This window comes from Dermacentor silvarum, chromosome 11 (assembly GCF_013339745.2).
Source record: "Dermacentor silvarum isolate Dsil-2018 chromosome 11, BIME_Dsil_1.4, whole genome shotgun sequence".
Lineage (NCBI taxonomy): Eukaryota > Metazoa > Arthropoda > Arachnida > Ixodida > Ixodidae > Dermacentor > Dermacentor silvarum.
This window is the reverse complement of record NC_051164.1, coordinates 105,784,779-105,800,836: the sequence shown is the minus strand read 5'-3', so window position 1 is coordinate 105,800,836 and position 16,058 is coordinate 105,784,779. Positions and strand designations below refer to the sequence as shown.

Below are 16,058 nucleotides of genomic sequence, written 5' to 3'. Positions count from 1 at the left end.
CGGGATTCGGGGGTTGTAACCCCCCCCTGAGGCCGACTTAAACCCCCCTTTTGTTTAACCCCTTTTCTTTCCTTAGGCATTTGAGTACTGCAACTAAGATGTAAGACGCGCAATCGTCTGCACACTCGCAAAAAGTGCATTTTTTTACAATTTCCCGTGAAGAAATCGAAATTAGTGCTGTTTAGATGGCATTGGCAAACTGTCAACCCCCCCCCCCCCCCTGGCAGAGATCCTGGGTGCGCTACTGTCTGAAGCCTCGACCCTTGGGCGCAGCGCCAGGAAGGTTGGCGATGCCATCCAGGATTTTATTGTAGAGTCAGAAAGATTGACTATAAATTCCCCAGCTTAAGATTCCATTAAAATTTTCACAAAATTGATTAGATTAGCTGTGTTTTAGTTTTCATTTATTCCTTCATTCTATTAAAATCATAAGATATAATCTATCCATTAATGCTCATACACGATCCTATTCCCAAATGTTGTTTACATTAGTTTACAATTCTCTTAGTGTTATATCGAACTACCCAGTTCTTGGCCAATCCCCTAGAGTGGGTATGGGCCACTACCATCTAGGCTATACATCTATATACGTGCAGTGTCCGGAGATGTTGGGTTTCGAGCGTTTCGAGCTACTAAAGCTGGTTTGTGGGCGGAGTGACACTGGAGGGAGGGAGTGAGTGAGTGAAGCACTGGAGGGAAGCAATTTTGGCCACCCTAGGTTTTTCAACGCGCACTCGAGTCGGCAAGTTGAACGTACTTGCATTACGTCCCCTATCGGAATGCGGCGGTCGCAGACGGGACTTGATACCACGACCTCGTGTTCTGCTGCAGAACCACAGAGCAGCCGTGACGGGTGACGTACGTACGTTACGTTCGGCACATACACGGTATAACGTTTTTGGCACACGTCAGTTTAAAATAGGTCTAAAGTTCGACGAAAACTCGTCAGGCGAGGGTGATACATGGTCAAAATAAAACAGGCACTCGCCTGAGGTTCAAAAGGAAAGTTAAATTTCCTTTTGAACCTCAGGCGAGTGTCCTGTTTTATTTTGACAACGTCAGTTTAAAGTAACACCTAGAATTTCTTCCATGCGTTCAATGTTCTTGGGCATGTGGTCTCTAACGATGAATCCTTCGTCGCGCGTAGAGACAATCTCGTCGACGAAGCCGAACCAGTAGATGACTAGGCCGCGTCCGAAGCGGTTCCAGTAGCTCTGGTACTGGTCGCGCACATAAATTCTGTGACCGTCAGGGTCGCCGAACTGCGCCTTGCTTTCCACCCATGTGACGACCATGCCGTCGACTAGGATGGGTAACTCGAGCTTGACGTCCGGGGTCTTGTCGTAGCCGCGTTCTCTAAGCACGTTCTCGTCCGCGAAAGCCAGCCCCAAGTCGGCAAGCTCGGTCTTGAGATGAACTTCGTACTCCAAACCGATCGCATTTTTCATGCCGTCAGCCAAGGGTCCGTAGGTCTTGTCGTTAATTACGCATATAAACACTTCTGTCGCCAAGGCTCCGTCTTTGATGGTGGCACTGTCTTTCAGCATTTGACTGATATCTTGCCTTGATGGAGGTTCCGCTGTCTTCTCGTAGTGTTTCTCGATGATGACGCGCGCCATGAGGGCCGGAGTGACACCCTGCTGGTCGGCGTAACGGAGGAGAAAGCCCGGCGTCTCGGATGCCGCAACGCACGTGCTGTAATATTTGTAATGTTCACTCGCAACTTCAGGTGACACCAGCGTGTGGTATGTTCGCTTGATCTTCCGCTGGACTTCGGCCGAAATGATGCTGCGAAGAGTGACCTCGCTAACGTCGGGAAAACATGATTGCAACTCGCCCAAACAATCGCGACGATCGAGCGAATGCAGCTTTTCTATGATCGCTTCGTAAGTGGCAATCCTCATTGTAACACTGCACTTTAAGCACTACCTTAATTTACTATTGGCACATTAGGCAGCCATCAAGAACAAGTTTTGAACGAAGCGCGCTCTCAAGCGACATGCAAACCAACCCAAGCACAATGCACGTACACACGAAGCACGAACCGCACTCCCGAAGGCATCATACGAGACTGCGGCACCGCCGCTTTTGTTTCCCGCTGCTTTTCAATGCCTGTCTAATAACGCCAATACCAGAATCTACTTAGAGAGCGCTACTTTCTTAATAATAAAAAAAAAAGCTAAATTGTTTACGGAACACAGTTAGGGCACTTCAACTTTCTGTCGTCGCAAGTCATAGACTAAAAAATAAAGCGGCGTCCGACTATATCTAATAGCAACAATATGTAAACGGTATTTTGGACGGGGCGCCGTCGGAGAGGGTGACGGGCTCCCATGCATTTCGGAGCGACTGAGCAGGCATTAGAAAAATACATGCTTCTAGTTTTACCAGCCAAGTTCGAAACTGTCAAACGGCCAAGTTGGGGCGTGCGATCTCCACAACTTTCTGCTTGGTTTCTGTTATAGTTTCTGTTTTTGTCTCGAAGCGGCAAGTTTCATGAGTACATTGTGTGTGTGTGGGCCTCCGGCGACTTTAAGATGTCCATCTTAACTAAAGTAGCAGTTTGGCGCTACTGCTAATACCGCACAGAAAAGCCTAACTGGCGCAAAAGCGTGATATGGCTGCAGTGCCTATGTCAGCATCCGTATCGGCTGAGCCTCTCAAGACGAGAAGCAGAACAGTGAGAGCTGCAGTACCCTTTTCACCCGACGTCAAATTATCGTCGAGAAGGAAAAAGAAAAAGCCAGCCAACAAGGAGCCGAACTGTTGCAACAAGTGTGGAATTGTTGTGAGGCAAGTTACTCTTCCGCACTTTCATACGTCGTGTCCAATCCCTGGTACGTAATACAGTGGCAAATAATATTAATAAAAATAAAATAATCATTTGCTTTTGTTTTGCAGAGGTTCGACAAGAGTTCTTTGTCCTGCATGCGACCAGTCATCCTTGGACGTTAGACATAAGGAAGCAGTAAGTTCTCATCGACGCATTCTTTAAAAAGTTATCGCAAGCCTTGCACAGCACCTAGAAGCTGCACAAATAGCCGGAGAGATTTGGAGAACTTACATGACTTTTATATGGCATAAGACATCAGGAGTTTATATGCCACTTACACCGGTGCACACTGGTTAGGGATATATGGAATTATAAGATAAAAGCTGCAGCTTGACTGGTCCCACTTCCCTGTGAGAAGGCTGCAAACTTGCCAGCGTAGTTATCTTTAAAAAACTTGTAACAATACAATACACACACGCACACACACAGCAAGAGCAAAATATCAGATGTGTGTATCTGCTGAGCAAATTCCTGCAGCTTCACATCTGCATATATATCTTTATGTGTTTCTGGTGCAGCAAAACAACCAGACATTTGAGGAGGAGAAGAAGAAATATTTGGATGAGGCAAAGTCATTTGCAGCGAACCTTGCCAAGAAATTTGATGACGTAAATGCTGAGCGTCTTTTTTGCCCGGTGTTCAAGCCACCTCGGGGATCCTGTGCTTGTATCCAGAAGTATCTCAGTGGTGAGAATTTGTCTATGTTTCTTGAAGCTGGTCAACACAGCTAGTTGAGCGAGTTGGTTCAGCATTGCAAGTTTGTAAACGCACCTCAGAGACAAGGATAAAAGGAACGTATGCGCTACATGTGTCTTAATTTGTACTTGCTTTCGTCCTTGTACCTTAGGTGAATTTACACACTTTCGTGAATTTTTTAACTAGAAAACTTTATTGTTACAGGGATGAAGAGCAGCAATTTGAAAGCACAGAATGTGTGTCAACTACAAGCTGGAGTTTCGTTTAACTAGAAAAAGTAACTGACTTTTAAGTGCAGCCAACCGTCACAGTTAAAATTCACAGTAACCAAACATTCGACGATTAAGCACAAAATGAGTGCCACAAGACAGGTAAGAAAAAGTGTGTCTAAAATTGTGTAAGAACAACAGGTACATCTTCTTGGCTGCAAGCTGCAAGTTCTTTGCCTAAAATAGCTTTTGTTACTTGATCATCATACTTATTAAGCATGAAATGTTTAGCAGCATGAGCTTGATTTTAGCGAAGTTCTCGCAGAAACTCTCCGATTTCGCTGATTGTTTCAAGTCTCAATGAACATCACTAATCTTGGGTAATGAGGCAGAAACTTTGCAGCACTATAGTAAACCCTGGGTTGAATACAAGGCCTCACTACCCAGACACCCATGCATTGCCAATTAGGTTGTGGGCATGCCAGTGCCAGTGTGTGTTCAGTAAATGTTACTGCCGATTGCAATGCACATGGTGTGTAGTATGAGGATTAAGTTATGACAGTGAGTAGAAGTGCGAGACAATGATTAATCTTTCATTGAACACAGGCATTGCAAGAAAAGGGGTCATGTTGACCCAATGAGAAGGGAATGGTTTAACTGTTCATAGGAAAAGATATGTCATGCAAGCATGCATTCTGTTGCAGTGACAACTACAGCAGTGATAACAATGGGCATCATAACATACCTAATGTAATAAGCAATTTGAGACTTGCACCTACATTCTGATACGGAGTAGAAGGTAACTTTCTGTATGGTATTGCGTACTTCATGATAATGTGGTATTGGCTGCACTTTAAAATGGTTTCATCTGAGTAAACATTGATTGCTTATTGATGAACGTTCTGTGGTTTTTGTTTTTGTGTTCCTGTCCTCACGTCATGTTGTACTGCTCAGTGACCTTTGCAATGAATGACAATATGTCCCAGACCAAGATTTCCACAGCGCTAACTGCTGTGCAGGTGATGGCTCAGACCAGAGAGTTCGCAGTCTGCTACAGCTTCTGCAGGAAGCCAAGAAACTGTCGCAGCAAAAGTGCTACAATTGGGAAGAAGTGAGTGTTTAGTGTCTCTTTTTTTTTTTTCTTGTTTTTTTTCCCCTTTCTCTTTTGCATTTGCTAAAACTCATGAACATCACGGGCAGATTTGCTCTTCGCGCAGTCCTTTAATTCAAAGGCCTGCCATTCTGAAGATGCATTCTGGTGCCCTTTCAGCCATAGTTTTGCATCCCACACCACGCTTACCCCCATATTCACAGAAAAGCCTCAACTGAAATCTCTCTCTGAACTCCATTGATTGGAGCACAGTGCTAGCTGCCTTGCAACTGAAGAAGGCACTGCACTTTAAGAATGCTCCGTGGTGATTCATACATCAAGGTGTTGTTTGAGAAATGCACCTTTACTCCAGTGCATTTGAGCAAAGACTGAGAGCACCAGAATTTTCACTCAGGAATCGCCGTGGAGTGTCATTGAAGCCACATTCTTCAATCAAGGAGTGGCACCGCTGCCAACTTTCTTCAGTTCAGCTGGAGTGTCGATTCGAAGAATATTCTAGAATATGGTGTTTTATGCTGATCCCTCAATTGTTTAAGCACTTGCATTTCAGTCCAACCGTCTACCCGGATTTTGCGTGTTGGCCACGAGATAACTCTACTGATCCATGGTCCTTGCATGTTCTCTATTACGGACATTGAAGAGTATAGCAGGACACATGGGTGAAGCAGTTCTATCTGTTGCCAGTAAAACACTCTGCAACATTATGGAAGCCAGAGCTTGTGCTTGCCAATCACGCGCTGCGTCTTAGAAAATGTTTGCTTGCAGTAATTGTTCCTGACCATTCTGAAAGCTTGCCTCGGCCTATCATGCTAGCAGTATCTAGTGAGTGCATGTGTACTCTTCTCCTGGCCTCCTAGGTCTGGCCAACACACACATTAGTGCAGGAAGGTTCACCTGTCTGCAAGGCCTTGCACAGCCTATGGGTACTACACTTTCGTACTGATAGAGATGGTTTATTAAGTACAAAGTACGAGCCATTCTCACGTGGACATTCTCATGATTGAGGCTGCTGATTAGCTCGCACTAGCGCCATCTGCCAAGAAAAAGTGTGGACTAAGGATGAGCACTGGAACTATGCCTACTTGCCTGCACTACTGATGGCTCTGCTGCTGTAGCCTACTGCTGTATAACATGAAATTGTTAGTATTGTTTTCAGTTGTGGAGGCTGCATTTCAGTGGAGGTGAAGTGTAAGAACACCCATGCACTTGAACTTTAGACGACGTTAGTGAATCACATGTGGTGAACAGCCTTCTGCTAAAATATCCCTCGTATTTCAGGTGTAGCTTATAGATGCTGACCAGTTTACTTGCTCTATAACGTGAATAATATGCATTCTGTCACAACCTGCAAATTCCTGTTGCAGGCAAAGTTGCTCATAGTTTAGTCGATGCTTGAATTCAGATTTTTTTTTTACTAATATATATAGGGTGCTCAAAAGACAGTGGTCGCTTACTCTGTTCACATCAATAGGTGGGACCCAAAACATGGCGACCATAATGTGTTTCTGGCTCCTGCAGTACATGAAAGCATATCCTTCAAGATCAGTCTTTGTTACTCCGAGCGAGCCATTTCTAGGGGGTGTGATTTAGACACCACCTATATGCTGCGCTCATTTATTCCACTTCTGGGAGCACCTGATAATTAAAAGTTCATCTCCTTGCATTTTGCAGGTCAAGCGCGTTGGCAAAAGCCATGCAGTGGGCATGGGCAATGGTCAAAAGCACAGCGAGTCCTTCGAACTGTTCGTGAATGAGCATCGGCCTCGGTTACGAGAGATAAAGCTATGTGAACGAGCAACACAGAGGGTGCTCTTCTATTCCAACAACTTTCTCCACCGTTACCTCAAGACGGAGCCAAGTGTAAGGGAGCCTCCTTTATTTCTTAAGAACAAAATTCGAAACATGGCTGTTTGGTTTTCATTTAACATGGCATACAGCACTAATAACAATACAAAGGAGATACAAGAGAGAGTGTCAGTCCTGTTTGTGTCCTTCTTGCCTAAGGAAAGTACTTCTGCATTTCCCTTGGGTCTGAACAGGTAAGAGATGAAGTATCCATTAGGAACATGTCAAACAGCACGGACGATGGGAAAGGAGATGTGAGAACGTATCTCTCTTGATAAATAAGTGAACGCATCTGGCCTATTTGTATCCATCTAGTCCCTTCGTCTACACTGTGTGCTGTGTTTTTAAGATAAAGCTTCAGCTGTTATTCTACAGAAATAAGTTAAACACTGAATCATATTGAAGTTAGAGCACTTAGAGAAAAAGTTAATTCCTAGTGATTGCATGCAGCAGACTTCTTATTCAAAAATTGAAAAATATAATAAAAGTTCAGGAATATTGAGGCATTATGACCTTCACCTTATGAAATATACTGATATTGGGACTCTTCAAACAGCATTCATCGTGGCTTCTACGGTGAATGAAATTCGTGCATTGCATGTAACTCACTTATGCAGCATTCTTTTTGCAATGCATACGTGTTTTTTCCTTCCAATAAATGTAGCACTTCGTGTTTTACATTCAGTGTGTGTCTTAACTTTTTGACTACAGCACATCATGTTGAGAAATCATACTGATTTCATTCCAATTCTGCTCCTTTCACCTTTCGTCATTAGCTTGCCAGCAAGACGTACTAAGCAGCTCAGCTAAGCACATTATTAGCTTACTTCTCACCTAATTCTACTGCCAGGATTGCTCACTCATAGCAATCAACACTGCGGACTACCTTGCCATTTTAGCAGTAATTGGCCACTCTAAGTGACAAATAAAAAAATTCACAGGGTCTCTTAAGTTATCCCTAAGCCGACTTGAAAGCGAAATCCCAAGTGCCAATGCATTAAAGATGGACACATGATGTACACATGTTCCTTAATTTGCTTAGTCTATTTCGCTTAGTCATCCCTCTTAATTCGCTTAGTCATCCCGCTTAATTCTCTTAGTGTACTTTGCTTAGTCATCCCTCTTAATTCCAAAGGTCCAATGTTCGACTCCCACCCAAGGTCGTGGGTTCGAGTGCCTTAATGAACTCTATATTAATTAACTGTGCTTTAATTAACTTTGCCTTAATTACCCCCAAAGATGGTGAGTTATCTAGGGTTCGACTCTCTCCAAAGGTTGAGGGTTCGTAGCCCTAATTGACACCAAAGGGGATGGGTTTGTGGGTACGACTCCCACCAAAGGTCGAGGGCTCGTAGCCCTAATTAACACCAAAGGTTGAAGGTTCGTAGCCTTTTTTGTACCTTTCATGACGCCAACGCGTTTTTGCTCAAGGTCGACTAACTAATGAGACATATAAGGCTTTCACCTTAATAAGAAATGAATAAAATCTAAGGCTAATAATCCTTTTATGACCCAACTTCAGGCTTCATTTCTATACTGACCACTAGCGCACCATTTCATCATTTCACTTATTACCTCAGGACTGGTAACTGATCATGTGTGGTGAGACTCTCCAAAGCTCTTTGACAGTATGGTTGGAGCTTTGTTGACATTGCATGTTGACTGTGTTTAAAATTTTTCAGAAAGGCCGACGAATTCAACGGACCAAGGGCAAAGCAGCTCTTGGAAAGCTCAAGAGCCTAGAAGAACTAGCCGAGGAAAAGTGCTGCCAGCAGAGGTGTGTAGGACTTGCTCAGCGATACGCGACGCTGGTCAGTCAGTGGCGGGAGCGGTCGCAGATGGGCCAGACTGAGAATCGCCGTGTCCTCGCCGAGATGCTGACTCCCAGCGGACCAAACTCGACAAACTGCTACAAGTTTATCTCCTGGGTATGTTGCCGTAAATATTTATTAAAAATACCTAAAAGGCACCATACTGCTATTGTGTACCAAAAAGAAAATAATAATGTGACTGCATAGCAATAGAAAATTGCAGAAGCAGCTTAAGATATAATGAAAATAATGTCAGGCAAAGGCAGGAAATAAAACGCCTAGAGTAAGGGCAGAAATGGACGGTACAGCATGTAAGAACACTGTTCCATGCTGAGGTGATGCTGCGACACAGCATGCATGATGACTGCAATGGAGCCTTGTTTATGAAGCAGTTACATGACTGTATGCCTTTATTTCAAGTACAACAGAACCTCCTTATAGCAAAGTTGTATGCTGCATGAAAATATCTTTGTTATATTCACTATTCGTAGTAAGCGTAATGCTGATATCAGCGTGTAAAAAATTGTGATTGGGTCTATGTGAAAGAAATGCAAGTGTATGTGATGCCTCCGATGGACCTGCAAAGGCTTTCCTATCAAATTTGATGGCCTGTTGGCTGCTTGCCGTGACGACACTTGGCATGTAAATAGCATCAGATCACAAATGTGCTTTGCACTGTCGTTAATATGCAACCGTATGGTTGGTCTGATGGCACTGGATCAGCATGTTGGCGGGTCAGCCAAGTCCAGCCGTTGGCCGAAATGTGCACGCATGTCTAGAATGTGCTATTTCAACTTGCTGAGTATTTGATGTGATTGTCTTCGAGACATGTCATCGAGTATGTCCGATTGAACAAATATTCACTATAACCAACATTGTCTCAAGTTTTGCATTTTGAGTATCCTTATAGCAGCAGAACAGTCATTTAAGTAAAGCATGGCCAACCAAACTTTGTTATATCCAGTGATTTCTTATATCCATGTTCATTAGATCGTGGTTCAACTCTGCATGATTGGTCTCCGGGTAGAAAAAGAAAAAGATGAGTAGACTGATAAAATGGCTTGGGTTGCTAGTGAAGATTATTTTTAAGGGGGCCCTGAACCACTATTTATTGAAGTGCAAACAGGCTATATTTCAAAAATACTTTGCCGCAGAAAGTACTTCAGTGCGTTCAGCATAAGCGGAGTTATTGGCAATCAAACACGGCCTTCGCTGTGCTCCCATTCCTTCTTAAAGGCATTGCACTGCGAAGGCTACAGCAGAGCGAGGCATGGCCACAATGCTCCGCCTTCGAAATGCCACTGTGGCGCGCAGTTCAAATTTTCTTTTGGATGTTAATGTAGACGCCACAACTTCCGAGTGTGGTGCCTACGACTAGCTAAACGTAAGCCAAACGCAGTTGTCCTCAGTGAGCCGCAGTGTGCTTAGCCAGTGGATTCGTGGTGGCACCCCACAGCGGCCGCGGTGTAACCGACCGCAGCGGTCAATAGCAGCCGCATATTGGGATGTGCTTTATTATGAAATGAATACACAGAAAGGATTGAGGATCATGGCTTCTGTTGGAAAGAGGGCGTTTGAAAGAAAGGTCACATTGCACTCCGCTTGCGAGCTCCACGCTCCGCATGCGACAGCAAAACTTGGCTGAGATGTTCACAGCAGCAAATGCTACCCACGGACTATGTTATTTCACCAAGCCCAAGGGGCGGTTCAGGGCCCCTTTAGGAATATCTTGGCAACTGTATGTAATGTCCATTTTAAGAACTCCCATTATTGAAATTAAGAGTCAGTTGGTTATAAGCATACCCCATCGTGATTTACTGATGCTCATAATGGACGCATAAGCAAAAAAGGCACATAGAAACGTGTTTAAAGATGTATAGAATGGTGCGTAAAACATACATATATATAAACATTCATTCATATATTCACAAAACATTCATATATTTCTGCAACATCTTATTGGGCTAGCTGGCACAATTTTTTTACGGATGAGAACCACCATGCAAAAAGACACAATACAAAATCCGCACTCATCCTGTTCAGCATTTCTTCATGTTTATTTGTTCAGTGGTTAGTGTTTGTTGGTAATAGGTATCTTTGTGTAGGCAGGACTACTTGAAGTTGTTTATCCTGTGTGAATCTTCATTTGTCCTGTCCATTTCAAGTGCCAGTAAATCCACATTGAGTATGATTTGTTAAATATGTTGATTAAATCTAATTGATTACGTTTTCAGCTTGCTCTTACAGTGGTCGTGAATCATGTAACATAGTTGGCGCAGCAGCTGCTTTATTGTAGCACAGATGGTTGCTCATTTACTTCAACTTCTCCTTAATGCTCCCCAACTGCAGGTGACAGGCTGCAGCTTCACGACAATAGCCAAAGTCAGCAAGCAGATGTTAGCCACTGGAGGGGATCGCGAACCTCCGCCGCACAAGCTGAAGAAGTTCTGGGACGCTAAAAACAGCTCGCAAGAAGAGAGCATCCAGAACGAAACATTGTGAAGTGCCATGTTGCTTTCATTCTCTATATTTATCTCTCTTTTGTCAGATATCACTGTTTTAATTGCTGTTCAGCACTCATGTAGAGTTTGCCAGATATGACATGCATGATACACATTTCGTATGTTGGCAATCATTATATGACATGGCATTATAGTCATCAGTGTGAATGGCATGTTCTGTGAGGGTGAAACCAAATAACTGCTGTTTACTGTTTGCCCGATGCAAAAAATGGTGGTTGTTTTGTAAGGAGCTGTTGTAGATTCATTTATAAATGAAATGAAATCGGTGAAAGAAATGGGGATGACTTGAAAGCAGAGTGTCATGGCAGTCTGGTATCATCTCCTTGTTCTACCTTTGTGCCGTTTCTCTATATTGCTTGTGCTCCCTTTTTATTCTACAAACTAAGACCATTCGTAGTTAGTTGTGCACTTTATTATTCCTTTTAAGCTCATGAAGGTAAAACGATATGATCAGTTCTGCATTACACTGTATGTTTCTCATCATCACTGTACAGTGAAACCCCATTGCAATAATAATGCATATACACTTATTGGCCTTTTTCACAAGAGCTCATGCCCCACATTGTGGTGGAAAACAATGCCTCATCAATTCATCTGAATGGTAAAGCATCTTTTGTGCTCATGGCATCCAGCGAGGAGCAACAATCTTTTGCTGGGTGGGGTAGTAAATGCTGATGCAGGCACATGCTAAATATGTGAAGACAATGTGCCTCGCCAATTAGATCCTGTGTGTTTTGTTTTTCATCAGTTCAAGCATATGCACCGCCAGTTGCTGGCTTGATTTTCCATTTGAGGGCAACGTGTGCTCCGTGCAAGGGGCTTTGTGCAAGTGCTCTTTGCATGCAGGAGGAAATGTTGCTAATTTATGCAAATCCGAGGCACTCTTCCATCAAAGATAGCAAAGCTGTATAAGGTGTTCTCACACCTTTCAGAATAGTCATAGGGGTCTGGCTTGCCACTGCCCAAAATCTACCCAAGATTTCTAGATGCTTCACTATAGCGCTGCTTTTAGCACTCACTTCTATAATCTCCTGTATATTGTGCAGGCTATACTGACGCCAGAGTATCCAGCAGTGCGTTCTGACAGCCTGGTCATACGGCCACTTTGAGGTGGTTAAGTCGGCTGCATCACTGGCTGTTCTCACTGACCATTCGTCACTGACGCTGCCATCCAGGAAGGGTATTCTGTAAGTGTCCACCTAGTGGTCTGTCCATTTTGGTTGCCGCTAATTGGCTGCAGCTGAACCAGTGAGGAGGAAATTGGTTTGGAGTGCCTGTTTCTCTCCCGCTGGTACTCCAACCCAGCCAATCAGCATTTCAGCAGCAGGTGAAATGGAGATGTCCACTAGGTGGACACTTACAGAATGCCTGCCCCAGCTGCACATTGTAATTCCCTGGTCATGCGGCCACTACGGTACTCTGACATAGGCTGCATTACTGTTTGTTCTCTGGCTGACATCCCATACCAACCATGCCACGGGCCAGTGCCACCATTGCCACAGGAAACCATTAGGGAACAGCTTCGCACGTCAAAGGCCGATTGGAATTTAACATCCTAAGGCTGCACTGGACCAAGAAAAGTGTCATGTTTGGGTGTTCCAGGTTATTGTTTAGACCCTGGTTTTAGAGTGCAGCTCTTAGGCACCCATTTCTTCAACGTGCGTCGGCGTTCCCGGCATAACTGAGCAAACGAGCACCACGAAAGGTGAGAGCGAGCGCGACGCGCATTGGGGGATGAAAAAAGCTACAAGAGCGAAAAGGCACGAGGAGGAAAGTGGAGAGGAGGGTGCAGCAGAACCATGAGGCAGAAAGCAGAGGAGGGTACGGCGAAAGCATGAGAAAAAAACTAGTGCGGCGACGATGCCTACGAGATGGCGCCAGGGTATCGTGTAGTAGGTCTGGCGGCAGTGGTTTCTGTGAATTGCGGCCATGCTTCACCTACGCGCTGGCTCTCGCGATCTCCAGATTAGCGAGGCAGTCGCGCTACTCTTCGCTTCATTTACAATGCGCCGCACAAGACCGATTGTCCGCCGTGCCAGCCAATATGTCACGAAATGAAAACATGTATAGAGCTGGGCTCAAATTTCACATTAGGGAGTATCGTAATCGTCGGTGAATTTTTTTCTTTACCAGGCTCTCAAATTTAACTACATGAGCATTCCTCCCCCCCTCCCCCCCTTGGATTCCAGGAGCCATGGCGAGGATTTGAACCAGTGGCCTTGGCATAACACAAAAATGCAGAAGTACTGAGCCAATGTGATGGGTCCCTTTACAGTAACTCAGTGCATATTTCACAATGATGCTCGTAAAGAAATTTCTGTGGTAATGAAGGGAACACTACATGGATGGAGCCTCTGTACATGTGTTACTCCAGCAACTATTCTGGCAGTGTTTAGTAGTGTGTCTTGTTTCTTGTAACAGATGCTGAATCAGCGCAGCCTCTGTGTGCAATAGTTCCGCATTTGCGCAAACATAGAAGAGAAAAACAATAAAATTGAGTCATATTTAACACTCCGTGGTGTACTCCATTTTGTTTTTCCATTGTAAATAAGATGTTTATGATGATTCTTTCCCAGCCTAAACTAATGCGGATGAGAATGTGGGAATTTTTTTCCAGTGTGCTCTTATTTGCATGCACTATGCATAAAAGGTTGTCTGCAAGTAAGTGCAGATCCTTCATCTGAACACCATAGGGAGTGCATGAGCTTGCAAGTGTCGGGAATGAGTGCTGAACAAGGCTACAATTTATGGTCATTGAAAACGCACAATCAAGTGCTTGCAGTTGCAATATACTTTTATGAAGTGCAGTATTCTTGAAAAGAAAGGAAGTGTATTGCCATTGTATATTTACTTTTTGACAACACTGATCTATGGGTCCAGGAGTTAGAGGCTAACAAAGAAGCTTTTGCGCAAATAAAACAATTGGAAAATATGTTACTCAGTGTCAGCTTTTGCTGTTCTCAGAGTCACACCTTGTTATTCCAAAGTCTCATCGAACACTTCATTATATCCAATATTTGTTATAAGCATACACACTGATACTGGCGTGAAAAAATATTGCAATCGGATGTATGCAAAACAAACTTGAGTGGCGTGCTTCCATAGGGGCTACAAAGGGTTTTCTGTGGATATTTACAGCCTGATGGTGGCTTGCCGTACCAATAAGTGGCACATGAACCTTGCTAAATTGCAAACACGCGTTGCGGCATCGTTAATACACATCCATGCAATTGGTGTGTTCACATGAAATCGGCACATTGGCTTGCCAGCTGTGACCCAGCCAAGCTGCTGGTCAAGAGCACATGGGCATCCTGAATGCGCTGTTTCAAGTTGCTCTTGCCAAGTGTTTGACTTTTTTGCTACAGGAGTGCATGTTTAGAGCTGCCAAGCAAACAAATATTTGCTTTGCTGTCGCCATTATTGTCTCCAATGCTGCATTTTTTCACTTTTATTATAGTAGTAAAGCACTCATTCAAATAGAACCTGGCCAACAAAATTTTAGATTTAGTTCATTATATCCAATATTCTGTGACATTTGTGTTTGTTATATCAAGGTTCAACTGGGCATTGGAGAGTGACGAGGGTTTGTTGTACACATTGTGGCACTTAATTCACCTTTAGAAAGGGCTTTTTATTTACAATCGAACCTTGTTTTATCGAAGTCGCGTTGGACACGAAAATACATTTTTTATATCTAATATTCAATTTAACCATATATTTGTTACATACTGTTACTACAACAAAATATTGATTTACATAATTAGATCTGTGTTCATAATGTCGAGGTTTGTCTGTATTTTATTTATTTTATTGTTGCTGTCTCACTGTGAGACATCACAGAAGTTGGTACAAGAAAACGTGCATAATTGAATGAGAAATTAAAATTTATATAATTCGAGTAGCATGACGTACAGACTATTCACAGTATACATACCGAATGAAGAAAATTGCAGAGCATTGTAGAATAACAAAACTAGTGGTTTATGTTTTTGAATAGATCCTTTCATCGCTTGCTTTCTTTATTTTGGTGCCAGATTGTAGGGGGCTTCGTTAAATTAGCACTGCATGTCACAAATGCAGCTTATTTTCCTTTCCCCACTTTCTATAGTATTCAGAACTGTTACTTAAATATTATGCTGGAACTTGTTTGTGTAAATTTACTAACCAATGCTTCTTGAATTTTTCTTCCTTTTTTTTTTTGTGCAGTGAGCACAGTTTTCGCTTCCTCTGTTCTGCACTTTCCAAATATTTGAACTATAATTAATTAATTGAAATTGTGTTGCACCTAGTTCTTACCAGAATCCCCCCCGCTCCTACTCTCTCTCTTTCTTTCTTTCTTTCAGTAGAACCTTGTTGATGCATTCAGAAGGAAGTGCAAGAACAATATTTACTATCCTGAAAAAACTTTTATTATCCAAATGATATATTTTCAATGTTATCTGCTGTGAAAGTACATAAGCCTGTGAGGTTGTATGAACTGGGATTGCACCAACAAGCTTCTGCTGTGTTTCATACATACAGTCCACTGTAAAATTGTGTTTAAGTTTGCCGGGAAGCATTTATTCATTTGAAGATTTTATTTTTTGAAGAAATTATTTGCCCGACATACAATTGTAATTGTAATTTTATTTGCATCAAGGAATGTGGGCATACACGATGGCGTGCCAGGCTAGTCGGAAAGGTAAAAACCCTTGGTTGGTGCCAGGTTAGGCGCCAGGCGCCAGCCAGCCATTGTGTAAGCGAGGTCGGCTGACTCGGATGATGAGAATGGGGGCAGAGTGAGATGAGTGGATGGAGGAGGGGGAGGAGAAAGCCGGCAAGGAGAAAGCAAAGGGAGTGGAAAGCAAGGGAGGAATCACGAATGAAGCGTTGTTTACTACAGGATATTCTTTTGGTCCTCTTCGCAGACTTCGCATACCTGTTTATTGGGGCTGTGAACCACTATCATAAATGGCATGTGATATTGCTAAATATAAAAATAAATACTTGTAAAGGAACCTATGTTGTGTGAATGAGTTATGTACAAGGAAA

General features: G+C 43.3%; 2 protein-coding genes across 2 annotated transcripts; one reads left to right on the top strand and one right to left on the bottom strand.

The window, feature by feature from the left end:
* Positions 1 to 741: 741 nt before the first annotated feature.
* LOC119432388 (CDAN1-interacting nuclease 1) lies at positions 742 to 2,060 on the bottom strand. The gene has a single exon (XM_049659085.1). It carries the CDS (start codon positions 1,902 to 1,904, stop codon positions 1,059 to 1,061), a length of 846 nt encoding a protein of 281 aa, XP_049515042.1. The 5' UTR covers positions 1,905 to 2,060; the 3' UTR covers positions 742 to 1,058.
* Positions 2,061 to 2,358: 298 nt separating this feature from the next.
* On the top strand, positions 2,359 to 15,190 carry LOC119433857 (uncharacterized). Its single transcript, XM_037701132.2, has 7 exons — positions 2,359 to 2,793; positions 2,902 to 2,968; positions 3,352 to 3,520; positions 4,758 to 4,849; positions 6,521 to 6,709; positions 8,377 to 8,622; positions 10,855 to 15,190. The coding sequence occupies exons 1-7, from the start codon at positions 2,618 to 2,620 to the stop codon at positions 11,005 to 11,007; spliced, it is 1,092 nt and encodes a 363-aa protein (XP_037557060.1). The 5' UTR covers positions 2,359 to 2,617; the 3' UTR covers positions 11,008 to 15,190.
* The last annotated feature ends 868 nt before the right edge of the window (positions 15,191 to 16,058 follow it).

Coding starts and splice junctions, on each gene's coding strand:
- LOC119432388 (XM_049659085.1), bottom strand. CDS start 1,904: ATGAGGATTGCCACTTACGAAGCGATCATAGAAAAGCTGCATTCGCTC.
- LOC119433857 (XM_037701132.2), top strand. CDS start 2,618: ATGGCTGCAGTGCCTATGTCAGCATCCGTATCGGCTGAGCCTCTCAAG. Junction 2,794..2,901: donor AAGTGTGGAATTGTTGTGAG/GCAAGTTACTCT, acceptor TTTGTTTTGCAG/AGGTTCGACAAGAGTTCTTT. Junction 8,623..10,854: donor GCTACAAGTTTATCTCCTGG/GTATGTTGCCGT, acceptor CCCCAACTGCAG/GTGACAGGCTGCAGCTTCAC.